The sequence below is a fragment of the Olea europaea genome, unplaced genomic scaffold (genome assembly GCF_002742605.1).
Source record: "Olea europaea var. sylvestris unplaced genomic scaffold, O_europaea_v1 scaffold502, whole genome shotgun sequence".
Taxonomy (NCBI): domain Eukaryota; kingdom Viridiplantae; phylum Streptophyta; class Magnoliopsida; order Lamiales; family Oleaceae; genus Olea; species Olea europaea.
The window spans coordinates 268,065-290,078 of record NW_019263334.1 but is presented as its reverse complement, the minus strand read 5'-3'; the positions used below and the strand labels follow the sequence as shown (position 1 = coordinate 290,078).

The 22,014-nt window shown below is 33.4% G+C and overlaps 1 protein-coding gene across 1 annotated transcript; it reads right to left on the bottom strand.

Annotated features, from left to right (window-relative positions):
• Positions 1-572: 572 nt before the first annotated feature.
• LOC111388497 (probable ubiquitin-conjugating enzyme E2 18) lies at positions 573-13,033 on the bottom strand. Its single transcript, XM_023013227.1, has 6 exons — positions 12,885-13,033; positions 12,639-12,742; positions 12,419-12,521; positions 12,180-12,243; positions 1,401-1,489; positions 573-1,173 (listed from the first exon to the last, which is right to left on the bottom strand). The coding sequence occupies exons 1-6, from the start codon at positions 12,912-12,914 to the stop codon at positions 1,078-1,080; spliced, it is 486 nt and encodes a 161-aa protein (XP_022868995.1). The 5' UTR covers positions 12,915-13,033; the 3' UTR covers positions 573-1,077.
• Positions 13,034-22,014: the final 8,981 nt, after the last annotated feature.

The window sequence follows — 22,014 nt, the reverse complement described above, 5'->3', positions numbered from 1 at the left end:
GATCAATTTTGATTTAGAAGATTCGATTTCGATTAAAATGTCCACCACAACATCCCCTTATACTTTGCATCACTGTCACTATGTTCCTGTTTGATTGAGATAAAAAAATAAAAATAAAAATAAAAAAATCAAATTTTTAATATATATGGATAAAAATTGATAGAATATATTATTGAAAACTTATTTATCCCCAGAAATATTTTTGAAGAATTATGTAAAGATGTCCAATATGGTTAACAACGGATATATCCAATCCTATAATAACAACAAAACATCTATTCACATGTTTTTCGGATTCTCCGACCTCTATCCCACGACAACAGATCAGAAATATATTTGATAAAGCTCTCCCCCCTGATTTTTTCAATTTATTTCACGTTTTTCCCACATGATATAAAGAAACATCCCCAGATTGACCGATCAAATAAATGCATCAATACTCTAAAAATTACTTAGACAAAAGACTTTCAACATTTACGAAACCCACAAAACCAATTTTTCAAGTGATTCTTTCACACCCTATTGGGTATGTTGGATTGGACAAACGCTAAATAGAATCAAGAAAAGCGGAAGAATTTGTCAATTTTTCTATCTACTACTGTGTAGTCATAAGTATATAAATATGTCTTCAATGATCACCAGAAGAACTTAGCATCGAGCGTCCGACTTAGTTCAATCATCCATAACACAACTACATACTAATTGCCATCCCTAATCAGCATTAAACAACTTCAGAAAACGTGTTTCACAGATAATTGCAATATGGCAATGGAAAAGCAAATTTACCTCATTTGAGATTTCTTGCCTTTAACTTCACACATGACCGTAGAGAAACATCACTACTACACAACTACCTTGGCATAATAGTCCCCAGCAGCTTTCTAAATGTTTTCTTTAATGCCTCCATGTCATTTAGAGCGATTCATATTGAAAGGGAACCTTCTTTTTTCCTCTTTTTTTTTTTTTTTGGTGGCTCTTTTACAGTATTTTCAGTCCCTAATCTTTTCAAAAGGGAAGAAATACAACATTTCCAACCCATATACGAGTTGGTATTATGGGGTTCAGTTAATTCAGTTACTAGACTTTATCATCATGGAACCACCATCTCGTCTCCTTTGGAGATCTTCCGTGCCTACAATTTTTCACGTAGCGATCATTGTCGGCCGGACGTTCCTGCAGAAAAACAACTCAAAAGATTAACCATCTAGAATCAAAGAAATTGTTGCAAAACTGAACTTTTAGCTTGACTTTTGAGCCAAACATGATTTTCAAATTTTTCCTTTCACTAACCAAACGTAATTTTTGATAATAAAAAGTATATCTTAATATACTTTAAAGAAAAAGGTAACTTTTAATTGCAAGTGCAAGAACCAAAAGAATGCACTTTATAATGAACAAACCTTGGCAGGCGAGCTCGATAACATGGAGAGAATGCTGATGCAAATTGAACTAACAGTCATAGCTGGGGACCACGAGTCATACAAAATATCTGTCAAGATAAATAATGCTCCTTGATTTATGGTAATCGACAAGATTTTAAGAACACCCCTAATCTCTTTCTGCAAGTGGAGGGGCTTATGAAAACAAACCAAAAGGAGAAGAAAAATGCTTTCGAATTAGTCTTAGTTGATTTTATACAAGATAAACAATAGAATAAACTACTAAGCTAATAGCATGAGACAAAAAAACTAAAAACTGAATTTCTTCTTGTTCTAATGTTCCCTTTCCAGAAGCTCTCTCTCTCTCTCTATTTATTTTTTATTTTTATTTTATTTTTTTTAAGGATATCACTGATAGTACATATGTATTAACTAACATATCATTGACAAAGTAAGAGATTTGGGAAGAGAAGAAAAATAAACTCATTGCTAAGATATTTCAAAGTAAATGAGAATAACCAGAACCAATCATCTTACATTTGTTGAAGTTAGAGACTTTGTAGTCAGTCTTGGGCTTCATATTTCACTAGAACAAATCCTCACTCGTGGCACATTTTTATTTTTGCTAATAAATGTGAAATCAATGACGCATAATAATTTAAAAGGCTAATTCTCAACTCGATATAATCCTTCTCACGTTTATAAAAGGGTTGAATCAACTACCTGGATTTACCTCTCTACTACTCTTTTATATGAAGGGACGGTCGTTTGATACTTAAACCATAAAGCTCACAACCCCTTCGATCTTCAGCATTTTATTTACCTTGTTCTGTCTTTCTGAATTCAAAAATCACTGCGAGTTCTTATGCATAATAATTTTCATTTAAAAGTTGGGGGTATAACCATTTTGCGGGACAGAGAACCAAAGTCTTCTTAGACAGCCTGGAACTAGAAGCTTAGACTTTAAGCAACATATGTATGTTCCAACTCATGCATTCCACATTGCTATTAAGGTTCAAGGCACGTGTGTAAAATATGGGACCAACATCACACTATATGTTTGTCAAAGATTGTTGGAAAAATGAGTGAATTGGCTCACTTTGACAAAATTTTCGGTGGGACCCGTTGGTCCAATTTGGAAGATCAAAGTTAATCCTTGTTCTCCTCCGTAAGTACATCGAAATTATATATTTATTTGCTAAAATTGATTAATAGATGAATGAGAAATTGGAGCTCAAAGATGACCATTGGAAGATGGTTTATGTAGGAAACTGAGTCTAGTCTCAAATAGGAAAATGAAGAAAGTATTAACCACTTTATATAGGATTGTACATTGGAATGGTGTAATCATGTGTAGCATAGAGGCTCTCTCCACCTGCGCGCGCAGGGAAGGTGCAAATCACGGACCGAAATTGCCTTCGGACCTTGAGCTTGTGTGCGGGCGCAACCTTTGGACCAAAAGGAGAAAAAATTGGCCCGTTTGAAGTGTCCACGTTTTGCAATTTTTTGCTTTCTTCAACTGATCTTTGAATTTCCTGAAACTGAAACAACTCCATTATTTATTGTTATGGAGTTAATATGCAGATTCAAACTTATATAAATTGCCACTTTCCAGCAATTTCAAAACACAAAAAACCACACGGAAATAGGAGAAAAACATCCTGCATATTTTCTTCCTGTCTGCATCTCGGTCTCTGTCCAGTATAATTTTGTGGTGATATTGTTCGAACACAAATTCAATTCGTCGGAATAGTTTCTGTGGTGCTCAGATTCTGCTAATTTTGCCGTTGTATCTTGGAAAACAGACGCTCGGACTAGACCTCAAGCACTTACTGTGAGGGAGCGAATCTGTTTTAAGGAAACTGTGTTTACACAGGTCTCGAGTTAAAAGTTTATTTCCAAATTTATATGCTTCAAGTTTAAATATCTGTGCTTTAATTATTTGTAGAATTATAAGCCTTCCAGATTTATTTTAGCATGCTTTCAGATTCTATTTAACTTTCTGAAATTTATACTGCTTTTATGTTTTTGCAAATTATATAATTTACCATTCTTATTCAAGTAGTTTAATTTGCTTAATCAGCTAATATTTGTATATACGAACTGGGATATGAAATCGTGTTTGTGAAAAGTCAAATTCTGTGTTATTTAAATTATTTTATGAAATAAACAGTTTGTCCAAAATCTGTGTTGTTTAAGTTATTATAAAGTGTGAAAATTCTATTGTTACATCACTATCATATACGGTGAGCTAACTAATATATACGGTAAACTGACAAATCCGGTGAATAGCACTGCCAAATACGGTGAGTTGCACTGACATATACGGTAAGCAATTGCCAAATACGGTAAGTGTGAATCCGGTGTCTAAAACACAAATACGGTATATGAGATCCCGATTCCATTCCATACACTACCGATTAAATTTACCAACAAACTTAAAACAAATTCGTAAAGGAAAAATTGGTTTTTTATATTGTTAATTTTAGAAACTAATTTTTTTGTTTGATTTTCAGAAATGGCAAATGAATCGACCAACATGGATGTAACCCAAACTGTGTCTACTGAAAATTAGGCTATGGACTCAACTGTGGCTCAAGGGTCAAGCTCTGTTGTGGCTCAGATTGTGGCTAGATTGCCAAGTCATGTTGTGAGTCAAACTATGTCTCCAACAACTGACCAAACAGTTACTGTTCCAATTAATCATGGAGAGAAGCCGGAAAAATTCAATGGCTTGAATTTCAAGAGGTGGCAGCAGAAAATGCTGTTTTACTTGACCACCTTGAATCTTGCGAGATTCTTGACTAAGATTGCTCCTGTACTCAATGAAGGAGAATGAGATATTCAAGCAATCAGTGCGCTTGATGCTTGGAAGCATTCGGACTTTTTATGCCGAAACTACACTATGAATAGTTTAGCAGACACGCTATACAATGTGTATAGTACTATGAAAACTACTAAGGAACTATGAGAATCTTTGGACAGAAAATATAAAACTGAGGATGCCAGGGCTAAAAAGTTTATAGTCGACAGATTTCCAGACTATAAGATGGTGGACTCCAAAACAGTTATCAATCAAGTGCAAGAACTCCAAGTGATTTTTCACGAAATTCATGCCGAATGAATGATTTTGAGTGAAACTTATCAAGTGGTTGCAATTATTGAAAAATTGCCCCCGCATGGAAAGATTTCAAAAATTATTTGAAACACAAGCGAAAGGAAATGAACGTTGAAGAGCTTATTGTTAGACTTCGAATTGAAGAAGACAATAAAAGTTCAGAAAAGAAGTGGTTCAATCCTGATGTGGCTAAAGCCAATGTTGTGGAGCATGGTCAAAATAGTAAGAACTACAAAAACAAGTATAGACCATCTGGTGGCAAAAGAACCAACCTAGGACCAAAAGGTGAAATTTCTAAGAAGAAATTTCAAGAAAAATGCTTCAACTGTAACAAAGTGGACGACAAGTCTTCGGAGTGCTGATTGCCAAAGAAGAAGAAAGAAACAAATGTAGTTGATTACATGGCACAAGATGTGTTGGAGCTGAATCTCTCAGCCGTTGTTTCTGTCGTTTCTGAAGTGAATATGGTGGGTTCAAACCCTAAAGAGTGGTAGATTGACACTGGTGCTACGAGACATGTGTGCTCTGATAAGGAGCTATTTACTCGTTCGAAGCAATTGAGAATGGGGAGAAGTTGTTTATAGGAAATTCAACAACTTCTTAAATCAAAGGTCAAGGAAAGGTGGTTCTAAAGATGACCTCGGGAAAAGAACTGACTCTCAACAATGTGTTATATGTGCCAGAAATTCGTAAGAATTTAGTGTTCGGGTCGCTTTTAAATAAGCATGATTTTCGCATTGTATTTGAGTCAGACAAAGTCATTCTATCAAAAAGTGGAATGTTTGTCGGAAAAGGTTATGTTTAATGGTTGTGAAACCAAAAATGAATAAAACAAATTCTTCTACTTATTTGCTTAAGTCTTCCAATTTGTGGCATGGTAGACTAGGACATGTTAACTATGATACTTTACGAAGACTAGTTAACTTGAATTGCATACCCGAATTGCCCATTGATTCAAAACATAAGTGTGAAACTTGTGTTGAGACAAAATTGACAAGGTCATCATTTAAATCAGTTGAACAGAACACAGAACCACTTGATTTAATTCACAATGACGTATGTGACTTAAAACTTGTACAGATAAGAGGTGGCAACAAGTATTTCATTACTTTTGTCGACGATAGCACCAAATACTGTTATGCCCCCGTTTGGTGCACATTATTTGAGAAAATAATACATTTTTTCCATCAAATCAGCCTACAATATTTGACTTCAACACTCTAAGGTAGGACCCATGATGTGATGTTTAAAATGCATTTTTGTTGGGAAAATGTGGATCAAACAGTCCCTATGTGTATTTGCTAAAAAGTAATGATGAATCTATAGAAAAATTTGTTCTCTATAAGAGTGAAGTTGAAACTCAACTTAATAAGAAAATTAAGGTATTAAGAAGTGATCGAGGTGGTGAGTATGAAGCATCATTTGCGAAATTCTGTGCACAACACGGAATCATACATGAAACCACCGCACCTTATTCATCGCAACAAAATAGTGTTACTGAACGGAAAAATCGCACTTTAAAGGAAATGATGAATGCAATGCTAATAAGTTCTGGGTTACCTCAGAACATGTGGGGGGAAGTGTTATCAGCAAATTACCTTTTAAATAAAGTGCCCCAAAAGAAAATGGAAAAGACCCCTTATGAATTATGGAAAGGAAGAAAGTCTTCCTATAAATACTTATGAGTGTGGGGCGTCTTGCTAAAGTGGTCATTCCAACACCAAAAAAGGTAAGGACAGGGCCAAAAACGATAAATAGCATCTTCATTGGCTATGCACACAATAGTAGTGCTTATCGGTTTCTTGTGTATGATTCTAAAATCCCAAACATACAATAAAACACAATATTGGAGTCAAGAAAAGCTTCATTCTTTGAACACGTATTTCCGTACAAGTCCAAAGAGGAAGCAAGCTTCTCCAAACGAACATATGAGACTATGACTGAAAATAATCATAACGAAGAACTAGAAGAGGAGACTCAGGTTAGACGTTGCAAACGACAAAGGACAGAAAAAACGTATGGTCCTGATTTTCTAACCTATCTGCTAGAAAGTAAACCTCAAAATTATCAAGAGACTGTGAATTCCTCAGAAGGACCTCAATGGAAGGAGGTTATTAAGAGTGAGATAGATTTCATACTGCAAAATCATACATGGGAGCTAGTGGATCTTCCTCCAGGAAGCAAACCACTAGGCTATAAATGGATTTTCAAAAGGTAAATGAGAGCAGATGGAACTATTGAAAAGTACAAGGCCAAATTAGTAATAAAAGGCTACAAACAAAGAGAAGGTCTTGATTACTTTGATACGTATTCTCTAGTGACGAAAATAACATCTATTAGGTTGATGCTTGCGATTGCCGCTTTACAAAAACTTGAAGTACATCAAATGGATGTTAAAACTGCCTTTCTAAATGGAAATTTAGAAGAAATCTATATGGAACAACCCAAGGGATTTTCGTCACCAGGGCAAGAAAAGAAAGTTTGTAAATTGGTGAAGTCACTATATGGCTTGAAACAAGCGCCCAAACAATGGCATGAAAATTTTGATAATGCCATGATAGAGAGTGGATTTAAAATCAATGAATGTGACAAATGTGTTTACGTGAAAGACACTAAAGACGGTTATGTCATTTTATATATTTACGTTGACGACATACTTATTGTCGGTAGTGACAAAAGATGATTGAATCCACTAAAATTATGTTAAATTCGAGATTTGACATGAAAGATATGGGTTTAGCTGATATTATTCTTGGAGTCCAAATCTCAAAAACATCAGATGGGCTTGTTCTAAGTCAGTCACATTATGTGGACAAAATTTTGGAAAAATTCAATAAGGATGATACTGGCTTGACTAGAACACCGATAGATACGAGTAAACATCTTTCTAAAAACAAAAGTGAAAATGTCTCTCAAGTAGAATACTCGAGAGTTATTGGAAGTCTAATGTACTTGATGAATCGTAGAAGATCAGATATAGCCTACAGAGTCAGTTAACTGAGTAGCTACACGAGTAATTCAGGAGCTGATCACTGGAAAGGAAGAGTAAGAGGTATTTAAGATATACTCGTGACTATGGACTACATTATACCAGATATCCAGCGGTCATTGAAAAATAGAGTGATACTAATTGAATATCTGATATAAAAGACTCAAAGTCCACTAGTGGATTTGTGTTCATATTGAGAGGTGCTGCCATATCGTAGAAATCCTCTAAGCAAACAGTTATAATCAGATCTATGATGGAATCTGAGTTTATAGCTCTAAATAAATGTGGTGAAGAGGCTGAATGGTTGCGCAACTTCATAGAGGATATTCTAAAATGGTCAAAACATGTGCCAACAATTTGCATATATTGTGACGGTCAATCAGCAATAGGAAGAGCACAGAGTAACATGTACAATACCATAAGACAACTACTCTCAACTGGAGTTATCACTATTAACTATGTGAAGTCAAAATATAACATTGCGGCTCCGCTAACCAAAGGGTTAAACAGAGAGTTAGTTAGGAAATCATCGAAAGGAATGAGACTTAAGCCCTTGAATGAATAAGTCATTACAAAGGAAACCCAACCTAGTTGACTGAAGATCCCAAGATCTAGGTTCAAAGGGACAACCTAATTGTAAAGGCTTAACAAAATCACTGAGGGGGTGTTTCCTCCTGTCTATTCCTATGATGTAATATTAATGCCCGTAAGGATGAAGGATAAGCAATAGGCTTTTAATGATTCTCATGCGTCGAAGTTCGAGTCAAGTAATGCGGGTTACTTGTAATAAGAAATCACCCATGTGAGAGAGAAGTGGGGCCGCTTTTAAGAGAATTGTGTGGGGCTCAATTCTTAATAACTCTCACAGAACCAGACATATGTTCATGGCCAAAAACCAACATAATAATGAGAACTGAATTGTATTAGGAATGATCCTGTGTGAAGTATATCATCATTTGCATAAACGGCAAAACAATTCAAGGACAACACGTCTACTAGTCAGCTAGTAAAGTAAATATTCTTTCACAAAGGAAGGTTCAAAGGGCAATACCTACCTATCCTATGCAGGCTTCAACCGTTGAACTTTATCACCTAATCTTGTGTCTCACGATCACCATACCAAGTCTCGTGTCTCATGATCTCGTGTTTCTCCCAATTTTCATTTATGTGGGGGACTGTTGGAAAAATGAGTGAATTGGCTCACTTTGGCAAAATTTTCAGTAGGACCCATTGGTCCAATTTGGAAGATCAAAGTTGATCCTTATTCTCCTCCGTGAGAGCATCAAAATTATATGTTTATTTGCCAAAATTGATGAATGGATGATTGAGAAATTGGCGCTCAAAGATGACCATTGGAAGATGGTTTATGTGGGAAAATGAGTCTAGTCCCACATAGGAAAATGAAGAAAGTATTAACCACTTTATATAGGATTGCACATTGGAATGGTGTTATCATGTTTAGCATAGAGGCTCTCTCCACGTACGCTCGCAGGGGGGGTGCAAATCACGGACCAAAATTGCCTTCGAACCTTGAACTTGTGTGCGGGTGCGTGGAGAAAAAATTGGCCCGTTTGGAGTGTCTACGTTTTGCAATTTTTTGCTTTCTTCAACTGAACTTTGAGTTTCCTGAAACTGCCAAAACTCCCAAAAACTGAAACAACTCCATTATTTATTGTTATGGAGTTAATATGCAGATTTAAACTTATATAAATTGCCACTTTCCAACAGTTCCAAAACACACAAAAAACCACACGAAAATAGGAAAAAAAACATTCTGCATATTTTCTTCTTGTTTGCATCTCGGTCTCTGTCCAGCATAATTTTGTGGTGATATTGTTCGAACACAAACTCAATTCGTCGGAATAGTTTCTGTGGTGCTCAGATTTTGCTGGTTTTGCCGTTGTATCCTGAGAAACAGACGCTTGGGCTAGACCTCAAGCACTTACGGTGAGAGAGCGAATTTGTTTTAAGGAAAATGTGTTTACATAGGCCTCGAGTTAAAAGTTTATTTCCAAATTTAGATGCTTTCAGTTTAAATATCTGTGCTTTAATTATTTGCAGAATTATAAGCCTTCCAGATTTATTTTAGCATGCTTTCAAATTCTATTTAGCTTTCTGAAATTTATACTGCTTTTATATTTCTGCAAATTATATAATTTATTATTCTTATTCAAGTAGTTTAGTTTGTTTAATCAGATAATATTTGTATATACGAACCGGGATATGAAATCGTGTTTGTGAAAATTCAAGTTCTGTGTTATTTAAATTATTTTATGAAAATAAACAGTTTGTCCAAAATCTGTGTTATTTAAGTTATCATAAAGTGTGAAAATTCTGTTGTTACGTCACTGTCATATATGGTGAGCTAACTAGCATATACAGTAAACTAACAAATACGGTAAGTTGCACTGTCAAATACGGTGAGTTGCACTGTCATATACGGTGAACAATTGCCAAATACGGTAAGTGTGAATCCGGTGTCTAAAATACAAATACGGTATATGAGAACCCGATTCCACTCCATACACTACCGATTAAACTTACCAACAAAGATAACAAAGAAAGGCAAAATCTCACTCTGCAGATCCTTGAACCTAACAACTTCTACCTACAATATCATGATGCAATATACATCATTTTTCAACACCACAACATCTGAAGAAATGCCAGTTTTCAGGGAACCAATCTCCTACTCACCCCAGACCCAAAAAAATAAATAAATAAATAAAAATAAAAAACCGAAAAAGCATGTTAAACAGGCATTTCTTCAAACTAGGCCCTAGCAAATGACGTGAACACAAAGCGGGTGATTTGGGAACAGAACAACTATAATAACTATCTTAATTGCCCAGCTTCAAAAAATTTAAACTAGCCAACAGTCAACAGAAAATACAAAGCCTTCCCATAAATGTTTCTTTTTTTTTTCTTTTTTTTTTTATCTTCCTGTCTTCCATTGTACTGATTGTGTTTATCACAAATTTCATTTGCAGATGAGATCAAAATAATTTTACTTCTCATTATAAACTTAATTATGATGTTCCACCTTGGGGTTCTACGCTCCAATATATTGGAGATGTTTTCAATATTTTAAAAGAACTCAAGGTACATCCAAGAGTCACTGCACATGGGTGGTGGTGAATGCTAATTTAAAAGAATATAATAAATCTTGGGCAATGCATTAATTTGCCAAAAATAAAAATGAATAAAAAGAAATGTGGTTTAATGGGCATTTGTAACGCCACAATGATAAAGAGGCCACATAAGCTCGATCTAACAAAATTTCCTTATGCATAGGCCAAATTGAGGGGAAGTTTGACGTTATACTGAAAATCCAAAGCACAAAGACAAGAAAATATTAAATTAAAATTTCTAGAAGTACATTGCAGTCTAATTGTTTGGAAGATTTTAGAGAAATAAATGAAAATCTTAAATTAAAATTAGGTACTTTAAATTGCAACATTTATTTTACTTTGATATATCGCTCATAATCTATTGACTCTGGCTTGAAAAGTAAAATCAAAGTCTGTTTTGTTGCAAAGAACGAGGCGCTGAAGAATGAAGGACAATCCTGGCACCAAGGCATTTTGGAGTGCATGTATTGTTGAAGGAATGGAAAAACAAAGCGTTGTGAATACAAAATTGGAATGTTGAGCAGTCGAAGCCAAAACAAACAACTTCAACAGTCTCAAAGTACAAGACGGTGAATAATTAATAAAATCAATAAATTGTACAATTTATAATTCCCATAATTGATGCTGAGATTGATACTACCTAGTTGAGACGTATTTACATTATAGTGAGATATAATACACCTTGCTGTCAGTGTAGATTGGAATAAAATTGTGGTTTGCACATTGCAGAAATTACACAATCAATAAAATAACGGTTCTAATTTATTTTTTACATATTTATCTGTCATTTTATTGCACTTCCTTATGAGAAATAAAGTTTGGAAAAAGCAGGCTCAATATAACCCATGTTACACCTCTAACAATCACTAATATATAGAATAAGTGGAAATAAGAAATTTCAAACATCATCAGTATCATTTAGTTATATCACAAACTGAAGAAACCATCCCCATCCTTTCCTTTTACCTAGTGATTTTTTGGTAAGTCTTTTTACCTAGTGATGAAACACAGCTTTCTTCAGAACATAAAAAATTATGCCGACTATTGACATGGATGCACAAAATTGAAGTATTAGATATGAGTACTACAGAAGCAGTTGCACAGATGCTTCTCCATTCAGTCAGTAAAGACTATTAGCTAACTCTAGTGTCTAGAGCCTCAATAAAATGGAGGCATCTTATGCAACGCTCCAGTGCCCTCTTTCTACCTAGACAGGACATAGACAGAGCTGTAGTAGGTGCCAACCCAGCGTATTTTAAAATTTGAACTGCTCTTTCTGCCTTGACCAACTTGACCAACTTCCATGAAATGAAGGCACCGATAGAAACATTTTGTTTATATTTCATACGAGGATAGGATATTAATTTTATAGGCAGAAACTCAAAAACCAATATGTCCATGAACTTTAACCAAGAAGGCGGTAAATACACAATGAAACACTTACTGTACCAATTATAAACCAATAGAGAAAGGAATAAATTAAAACAACAAACAATCATATGATATAAAATTCAAAATCGGAAAAATTGTGAATGCAATTCAAAGGGCATAGAGAAACAGACCTAGACATATATGCCCATTGCTATAAATGTGAGGGTGAAGTGGGGCTGGAGGTATAAATATAACCTGCCCAAGAAAAAACAAAAAGTCAGTCAAATTAAATGAACCAATCTCTATCACCAATGAAGAAAATTAAAAACTTCTTCAAACCCTAGAAAACAAAGTCAAAGTAAAATTTTCCTTTGTGTATTTTTTTCATCACACATGGAAAAGAAAAAATAAAATCATTTCAATATTTCACCTGAGGCGCTTCCATCGGGTAATGCTCCGGAAAATCAACCTGTAGCTGGTATGTTTCACCTGCATACAGCGTCCCTGGTGCACCGTTTACTTCAATTACCCATCTAAAGCCACCAAAATTAAATACATTATTACACCAAATTTCCGATTTTTTAATCAATTAATAAAATTAAACACTAAATCAACGAAAATTAAAGTTTAAAAAAAAAATGGAGAAAAACCTCTGGAGGTCATCGGTTTCTTTGCGCTTGAAACCCGATGGCGGATTCACCTGCCATTCAGTGAGCTCTTTCTGTAGGCGATTGCATGCAATCTTGCTCAAAGCCTAATAAATCACTCGATCAATTTTCAAAAAAAATGAAAGTTATTCAGAGGGCTATACAACATCCACATCCACATCCACCACTACACCTATACTACAACTGATAGATACAAGAAATACTGATGAATTGGGATTTAAAAAGTACCTTTCGTGAAGCAGCAGAGGTGGAGGTCATGGCGTACAAACAATTCTAGAAAGGGAAATCAGAGGGGCCAAATTAATTAATGGAATCTGATTGGATTATTACGGTATGGAGGATAAAAAGAGGTGGTCCTGAAGAATTAGATTCGGGAACTGTATTATCAATCATGCTTGGTCCAGAATACTTTTTACAACATAGCTTAAAAAATAATAAAATAAAATAAAGGGGTTGAACCCCAACTTTGAGGATCCATCGCTCCGCTTTAGAGCTATGTGAGGGAAGTAAATCGCGGGATATACCCCCAGCAGGCCAGAAAACAAGAGATATATGTACACTGCGCCTACAAGAAGTCCAATTTTATGTCTCAAGAGTCGAACCTCCACACTGCGACTGCCAGCAAAACGTGAGATAACATCACTCCTGTCCTTTGCACCACTAAACTATGCTTCGGAGGGTATTTTTACAATATAGTCGACAACATGTAGTGGTATATTTTTATTGGATAGTTCAAAGCACAATTTATCTTTCCAACCAGCACTATTTATGTGACTCATACAATATTTTCAACGGCATTGTCAAAATTCATACAAATGACATTATCCTTTTACTATTTGGTCAAGAGAGGAGAGAAGTCAATGGTCATTGATTCATCAGTGGGGATTGCACATGTGGGGAGTTATCTAGGGTGTTCACGTGCACGAAAATAAACTTGACTAACCTTTTGACATCTTGCAATTCTAACTTCGAAGCTGTGCAACTGGCTCGCGTGAATTATCTGCTTGTCTTATCTGATTTTTATCGAGTCACTGCATGTTTTAGATTAAAATCTAATTAAAATTATTAGTTGAAGTCAAGAAATAATTTCAACCACACAAGTTTTATAAGATTTACAATTTTTCAACCACACTTTTCATTAATTTTTATTAAATACTATTAAAAATCTAATTTTAATTTACATCAAACAGGAGTATTTTTCAATCATACTCCTCATTACTTTTATTAAATATTATTAAAAAACTAATTTTAATTTACACCAAACAGGAGTATAAATATCCACATTAAGTCAAGACACTCATTGAAGGTAAAATTTATCTTGCTAACTCTTTGAGCGAAACGTTTGGAAGTTTATCTGATGATTTTAACTTTATTTTCTTCCTTTCATCTTAAGTAACTACATAATAGCTGCTATTGATACACATGGTTGTTGGTCAAAGGAGTAGCGATTGTCTTGTACTAATTTGAATAAAATTATAATTTGATATAACGGATAAGTGAATAGTAATCGTGGTTTGTGTTGTTATAATGCCCTTGTTTAGTTTTGAGAAAAAAAAAAAGATTTTTAGTAGATTTTATCATTTTAATAAAAGTTGATTTATGTAGTTAAAAAGTTTTGAGTTTCAATGAATAAATTTTAAAAGGCTGGGGGTCAAACAGGGATGATTTTTGACTTTGACGATTGAACTATAAAGAAGTTATTTTCCAAACATCACTTTGAATAAATCATAAGTTTTCGCAAATAGAATTGGAAGAAGAATATTGTCGAGTGGAACCTTTGTTTTAACTTGTTCGTAATTCTCAATTAATGACATTTTACATATTTACCTATAATTGGTATTGATCTTAGTACATACTACTGTCTCGTTATATATACAAATCATATTGGTGTCAAACCAAAAACTATAGCATCCCAAACTTTCAAGAAATTTGAAGTGGGAAATAACAAAAAAAGTTTGGGATCAAAATGAAAATGTTCCAATTTTGGATGAAATTGAGTGAAAATCTTAAATCTCAGTATTTCTTAGGTCATATATTTGAAGAATTTTTCTAGTGACTTAAGGTAAAGAAATAATAAATCAATTTATATTCCAAATTTTTGAAGAGAATATTAAAAATTGAGCATGTGCAGAAGGTACACGAAAACTGTTGAATTGTTCGTCCATATAGTTTTATTGTAAAATATTGAGCATGAGCATAAAAGGGCAAATTATCACTCGTGATAATATAAATTGGGTACTTACATTTAGAAGCACGATGTAACATAATATATATTTTGATCACAAATAAAAATGTTCACAACAAATGTATAGAGGTTGACATCTTGTACTAGAAGATTGTAGGGTTGACTATTTGACAGTTCGAGTATGGAATTTTGCCTTATCGCAAAAACGGTTTAAAGATAACCCAGTATACTTGGAGTATATTAAACTAATCACATATCGAGTTTAATTTTATAGCATGATCATGAAGAGTTAAGTTTTATGATCACCGAGTATTTTACCTAAATTCCTTGGCATGATTGTGCATATCTTTTTGGTGCCTTGATTTACCAATGGGATAGATCAATTCTGATTGATCAAATATCTGAATAAGTTGAAAGCTTGCCGAGAAGCAAAGTAGAAAGCATGAATTCGTTTTGGGAACCGTCGTCCTAAAAAATGGATTGAGTGATTACCTAGGCATTATTCGTTGATTGGTTATAAAACTGATCTAAGTGCTTAGTGTCGATTAGACATCTTGATATCCGTGATTGGTTTATATGATAAGAAAATGTAAATTAGGTTTGTAAGGATATATAGAGGAACAAAACAATCATTTATGTCAATACATAATTATTGAATCTCGGATGGGATGAAATATATATGTAGCCCCCATCTGGCCCCCATTTTGTGGTAATGAAAATGGGTAGAATATTATTATTTTTTTTAAAAAATGAGTGGTTGAAAAAGAAGAAAAAATTTTCAATTTACGAGTAATATTATTTTATGAAAGATTGAGCGGTTGATAATAAGAGAGAGAAAATAAAATGTAATAGAATGAAAATTAATGGGGGCCAAGCGAGGGCGTAATAGGTCAAAGAAAAATATTGCACATATAATTTAGGAGAGCGCAATCTTTTGCCTTTAGTTAAAAAATAAATATTATCAATTAAATTCTTTGATCTAGGGTTGACTATACTGGTGTGACAATTGGAGTCTATATTGTAAAGAATACAATAAAACTTCAATATTGGGAGCGCTAGGTTTGTGAATTAAAAAGTTGGAAGTTCGCAATTGAAATCCAATCAACAAACCCAATAACAAATTATGTAAAATTTAAATCTCTATTTCTTGATTGTAGCATACACTTGAATATCTCGTAAAGATTCTTTATGATTGAATTAAAAAAAAAATACTAATTTCTAGTTAATTTTGTTTCTAAATTTCAACAATTGGTATTAGAGTCAGATTTAAATCGTTCATATGCTTGTTATACATCTCGAATCTTTGATTGTACGTTCCAGTCGAACGATATTTAGGATTAATAGCTTCTATATGGTGATTGAATGATTGAAATTATTTTAAACTGTAATCCAATTATTTATAATCATTGTTGTTGATTGCAATTCGTTATTTCAAGTTTGTAACAAGATATGTGAGTTACAGGCTCTATCATCCTGATCAAATTGTATATTTCAATTAGAAATTAAGTCTTAGGATTCTTTCACTTTGATTTTTCAATTTCTGCGATTTTGAAATTTCTTGTATAATGATTGACAGATTGAATATAGGACTCGACAAAGATAAAAAAAAATGAAAAGGCAAAAAGAAAAAAAATGGCCACGATCTCAACAACAGCCATGTAAATCTGGCTTGATACGCAAAATGGGCGTCATGCCCGTCTAGAAGATTAATGGGCCTACGAGGCGCAGTGTACAAACAGTTTTTGTTCCCTGGCCTGTTGGGGCACATCCCGCGATTTACCTTCCTCACAAATCTCTAGGGACGGAGCAGTGGGAGCCCTCAAGATTTGGGTTCAATCTTTTTTTTTTTTTAGATTAATAGCCCTACGCGACCAGATCCTAAATACGTAGGATTGTATGGGTCTAACTTGGACCATATATTAGGTCAGTGCACGGATCTAGGACGATCTGGTGGTGGGTTAAATTTTTTGTTTTTTAAAATTTTCAGGAATAATGGTTGTTTGGTTGCTTGGATAGTAGTTGTTGTTTGGTTGCTGAGATTGTTGTTGTTGGGTTCCCAGGATGATTGGCCCGAAGACTTAAGTTAAATAATATTAATTTTGCATCCAATTTGTTTTATAATTGGACAGTGCTATGCATATAACATGTATATATAGCTCCCTCACATGAGGAGGCCCCAGCTTCGACGTGAGGCCACCTCATGTGAGGAGACTGTGTACAAGGAGAATAACATTTTTTTTTAATTTAACACTTGCATCTAGTTTTTGGACCACAATAATTACTAATTTATTACTCTTGAATACTTTAAATTTATTGTTTGAATTATCATCGTTCTGTGAATTATGACTTATAGATTTATTTTTAACATATTGATTTTTGACCAATTTGTTCAGACAAACCTCGCAAGCGTACGAAATTGTTGACAAATTTACGTAATGAGTTGAGTTATTGTCTCACGAGGAAAACGTTTAATTGAATTGTAATAGTTACTGCCCAATTCAATAAGTGTAATACAAAATAGATTTTTTTTTTTTGTTATTATTATAATTTAAACTATTAAAGCAATAAAATATTAGTTTTTATTCAAAGATGAAATAAATGTATTGGATTTCACAATTCACCTATATCAGTCTAGTTCCAATTCTTGACTTATGTAAGTTGGTTTGACTAATGTGTTTATGACAATAAATAATCCGTTAATATCTAATACTTTCTTCCAAGATATACTAAATATATGCGTAACACAATCTAATCATATTTTTAGTCTGAATTTATACGCAAAGCAAGCATTCAATTATAGAATTATCTCACACAATTACACAAGCCATAAATACTATTCATAATATCTATTGCTCGTGTATTATATACATAGTACTCTACTTATTGTGAGCCTCTTAACAATACAAAAAAGCAGCTAGTTATCTAAATGAGAGCCAAACATCCAAACAACACAAGACTCATGCACATTTAATCAAGAACACAAGAATTAACTAAAAATTAATAAGTCTTAAATTAAAACCTATAAATCAACGGTTTCATCGTCCATACATGATGAGTTAGCCTAACATTACCATATGAAAATTACACACACACACACAAAAGGAGGGGAAAAAAGAAGAAGATAGAAATGACTTCACCCGAGACTAAGAAAGTTTAGAAGAGGTTGAGAACTTCAATTCCTCCATTGAAACTCTCCCAAAAGAAGCAATTTCAATCCTTGAATGTGAAAATCTCTATTTTCTTGTTCTTCTATAATGAAAACTTGCTTCTTTTTGTTATGGATGTGCATTTTAATAAATATGGTGTAAAAAGATTGCATTTCATTGTTACCAAAATAAAATAAGGAAAAAAACCAAAATTTCACTTTTTAAACTTAAGTGTGCCCCTAGATGATTTGGGCAGACTCAAGAACCTCAAAATGGGCTAGGGCACGAGTTTCAACGTGAAAGCGCGTGCCTTCGTTCATGTACTTGATAATCATCAATTTTTTTGTCATAACTTTTTTCTTGACGTCCGATTGGGTGATTCAAAGTGTGTTAAAAAGTAACTTAAAAAATTACAATTCTTATAAATAACATTTTTCTAATTTGAAAGTTTGTTATGCCAAAAATAGGTCACATATTAAAGCAATAAAATATTAGTTTTTATTCGAAGATGAAATAAATGTATTGGATTTCACAATTCACCTATATCAGTCTAATTCCAATTCTTGACTTATGTAAGTTGGTTTGACTAATGTGTTTATGACAATAAATAATCCGTTAATATCTAATACTTTCTTCCAAGATATACTAAATCTATGCTTAACACAATCTGATCATATTTTTAGTCTGAATTTATATGCAAAGCAAGCATTCAATTATAGGATTATCTCACACAATTACACACGCCATAAATACTATTCATAATATCTATTGCCTGTGTATTATATACATAGTACTCTACTTATTGTGAGCCTCTTAACAATACAAAAAAGCAGCTAGTTATCTAAATGAGAGCCAAACATCCAAACAACACAAGACTCATGCACATTTAATCAAGAACACAAGAAATAACTAAAAATTAATAAGTCTTAAATTAAAACCTATAAATCAATGGTTTCATCGTCCATACATAATGAGTTAGCCTAACATTACCATATGAAAATTACACACACAAAAGGAGGGAAAAAAAAGAAGAAGATAGAAATGACTTCACCCGAGACTAAGAAAGTTTAGAAGAGGTTGAGAACTTCAATTCCTCCATTGAAACTCTCCCAAAAGAAGCAATTTCAATCCTTGAATGTGAAAATCTCTATTTTCTTGTTCTTCTATAATGAAAACTTGCTTCTTTTTGTTATGGATGTGCATTTTAATATATATGGTGTAAAAAGATTGCATTTCATTGTTACCAAAATAAAATAAGGAAAAAAACCAAAATTTCACTTTTTAAACTTAAGTGTGCCCCTAGATGATTTGGGCAGACTCAAGAACCTCAAAATGGGCTAGGGCACGAGTTTCAACGTGAAAGCGCGTGCCTTCGTTCATGTACTTGATAATCATCAATTTTTTTGTCATAACTTTTTTCTTGACGTCCGATTGGGTGATTCAAAGTGTGTTAAAAAGTAACTTAAAAAATTACAATTCTTATAAATAACATTTTTCTAATTTGAAAGTTTGTTATGCCAAAAATAGGTCACAATATAAGGTTGAAAATCCGGAGCATGACTTTTTCGATTAAAAATTGTTGTGTGATAATACGTTGACTATGTCTCATCCCTTTTACTTCTTTTCTCATCCAATTGACCCATAGCACATCTCAAATCTTAATCTTAAGATTCGACACAAGTACTGAATATTTATATTTTAGTCCCCAAATTTTGGATCTTTTACAATTTAGCCCATTTTCACCTTTTTTCCCTCTAATTTCGCCATTTATGCCGATTTGTACCTAACAAACACAATACACATAAAATTAAGCTATAATTTATCAAAAAAAACCTATAAATACTCTAACTTAAAGGTCCAAATACATGTACAAAATATATTTATCACCATTTATCCTTGAAATTGCTGGCGGGGCATGTCAGCAAATAGCTTCAAGGATTAAAAAAGCCTTGAAGGTTAATCACGAAGCAATTTAAAAAAAAAAAAAAAACATTAACAGACTCATTAAAGAATCTTTTAATGTTTGTAAGATTTGAAGTTTTGGACTTTTGGTAATTGATGAGAGATGTTTCTGATATGTTTTTTTTGTATAAAAAAACTATCCATATATATAGATCAAAGCATCACAAGCACGAATGTATACAAAGGTTGACGAAAGGATACACTTTTCTCCCAAAAAAATCAAATAAAATATTCCAATTTATTTTTATTATTATTATTATTATTATTATTTTTTTTTTCTTTTACAAGACTGGGTTCTTGCTATTGTTCTAATTTGGTTACTTCTAATTGTTCTAATTACCAGCCATGTAAAAAGCCCAAAATTCTTTGTTTAGCTCAATAAAGCTCAGGGTATTTCGAGTCCTAATAACTTTTGAACAAAATAGAATAATTTTTGTTAATTCTATCGATTTTATCTGGTACATCGTATTAAACACTTTCGTATTCTCACAAGTAAATATTTAAATATTCACCTTTATTAGACGTCCATGAAAATTTAAAAATTTTAGATAGAATAAAAAATATATATCCATTTTCTCTACCTTGAAATTTAATTATATCTTTTACCTGAATTGATCTCCCCAAGATGCATGTATTAAATTGAGATATAGTCGAATTTTTATGTTACAAGTTTGTTTAATAATAATTAATGGAAAATATCCACGTGCAAACATTTTGACTCACAATTGAATCATTCCACGTCAAACAACACCTTCTCCACCTGTCCACATTATATAGAAGCTCCCCTAGTTGGTCAAAATTACTCTATATAAATATGAGGAAATTTCACAAAATGTCCACTTTTACGTAGTCATTTACAAAAAGTCTAATTTGAAAGAATTTAGACGAAAATGTCCTTATTAATAATTTATAATTTCATACTAAGGCAAAAAAAGGACATTTTTGAAATATTGTTATTAGCCAATAAAATTTTGACACATAACCTGTCACATTTATTTCAAAAAGTATACATGTCAAATCAGAATAAATACTATATTTTTCATTGATTTAGAAATGTCGAGAACGACATTTTTAAATGTAGACAAATGTCATGTTCAAAATGAAATGTCATTCTAAACAAATGAAACAGTGTTCAAATGTCGAGAATGACATATAAAATGTCAAGAAATATTATTTTAATGTAGCTTCTGTTTCGCGCGGGTTAGTCGCTAACAATTAAAAAAGGATCAGACGATTGTGTAAGGGACAAACCTCTTGAGACAAAATCCTAAAAAGGGGTGTTTTTTATTGACAATAACTTTACAATTAGAAAATAAAAACAAGATGCCTCCAAGGGGCGTAAGCACACGAGTTACTGAAAAAAAAGTGTTTAAATTTAAATTAAGAAATTTAAAGTTACATATTCTCTGTTTGAGAGTGTTTGATTCAGGGATTTTGATCTATGTCGTTTCTTCCTTTTATACTCCTTGGATGATCTCTTCGTGATCAACAGTTTAAAAATTGCTTGATCACTCTATAACTGCCAACTTTCCTCGTAGTGGCCAACTTGTCGTGGAACTGCTTTCTCTAACTGCTGCAATTACTTTTGTCGTTCAACCGTTTTCAATTGAATTCCTTGAATCGTGGAACGTGATAGGACTACCCAATAACTGCTTCATTAACTGCACTTTTGGGTAACCATAACATCTTATGTTTGCTAAGATGTTGGGCGACTCGAATGTTTGGACGAGAGCAGGGTCACAGCTCTGGGCGACTGCATGGCAATTCATTCGCTCAAATCTTAGGCGACTTGCAACCTTGGGCAATGGTATTACCGTGTTCACGGGCTTCCCTATTTGGGCCTTTATCCTGCATTGCCCGATTGGTTCGTTCTTTGGGCTATTTGATTTTTGGGGGTCTTCCAATTGGGTTTCATTCCTTGGGCTATCCGACTTGGGCTAAACTTTTTGTGTGTCAACAATTACCCCCAATATGGCAGAATTAATACCAATTATTAATTTTTGCCATATTCACTTTGTGTTTTCCAGCAATATTCGAAATTCCCAAAAATTTCAATCATTGTTTT

Excerpts from the sequence above, each read along its gene's own strand:
- LOC111388497 (XM_023013227.1), bottom strand. The coding sequence starts at position 12,914 with ATGACCTCCACCTCTGCTGCTTCACGAAAG. Across the intron at positions 12,743-12,884 it reads CCTCTGCTGCTTCACGAAAG|GCTTTGAGCAAGATTGCATG; the intron begins GTACTTTTTAAA and ends GTGATTTATTAG. Across the intron at positions 12,522-12,638 it reads GAAACCGATGACCTCCAGAG|ATGGGTAATTGAAGTAAACG; the intron begins GTTTTTCTCCAT and ends TGGTGGCTTTAG.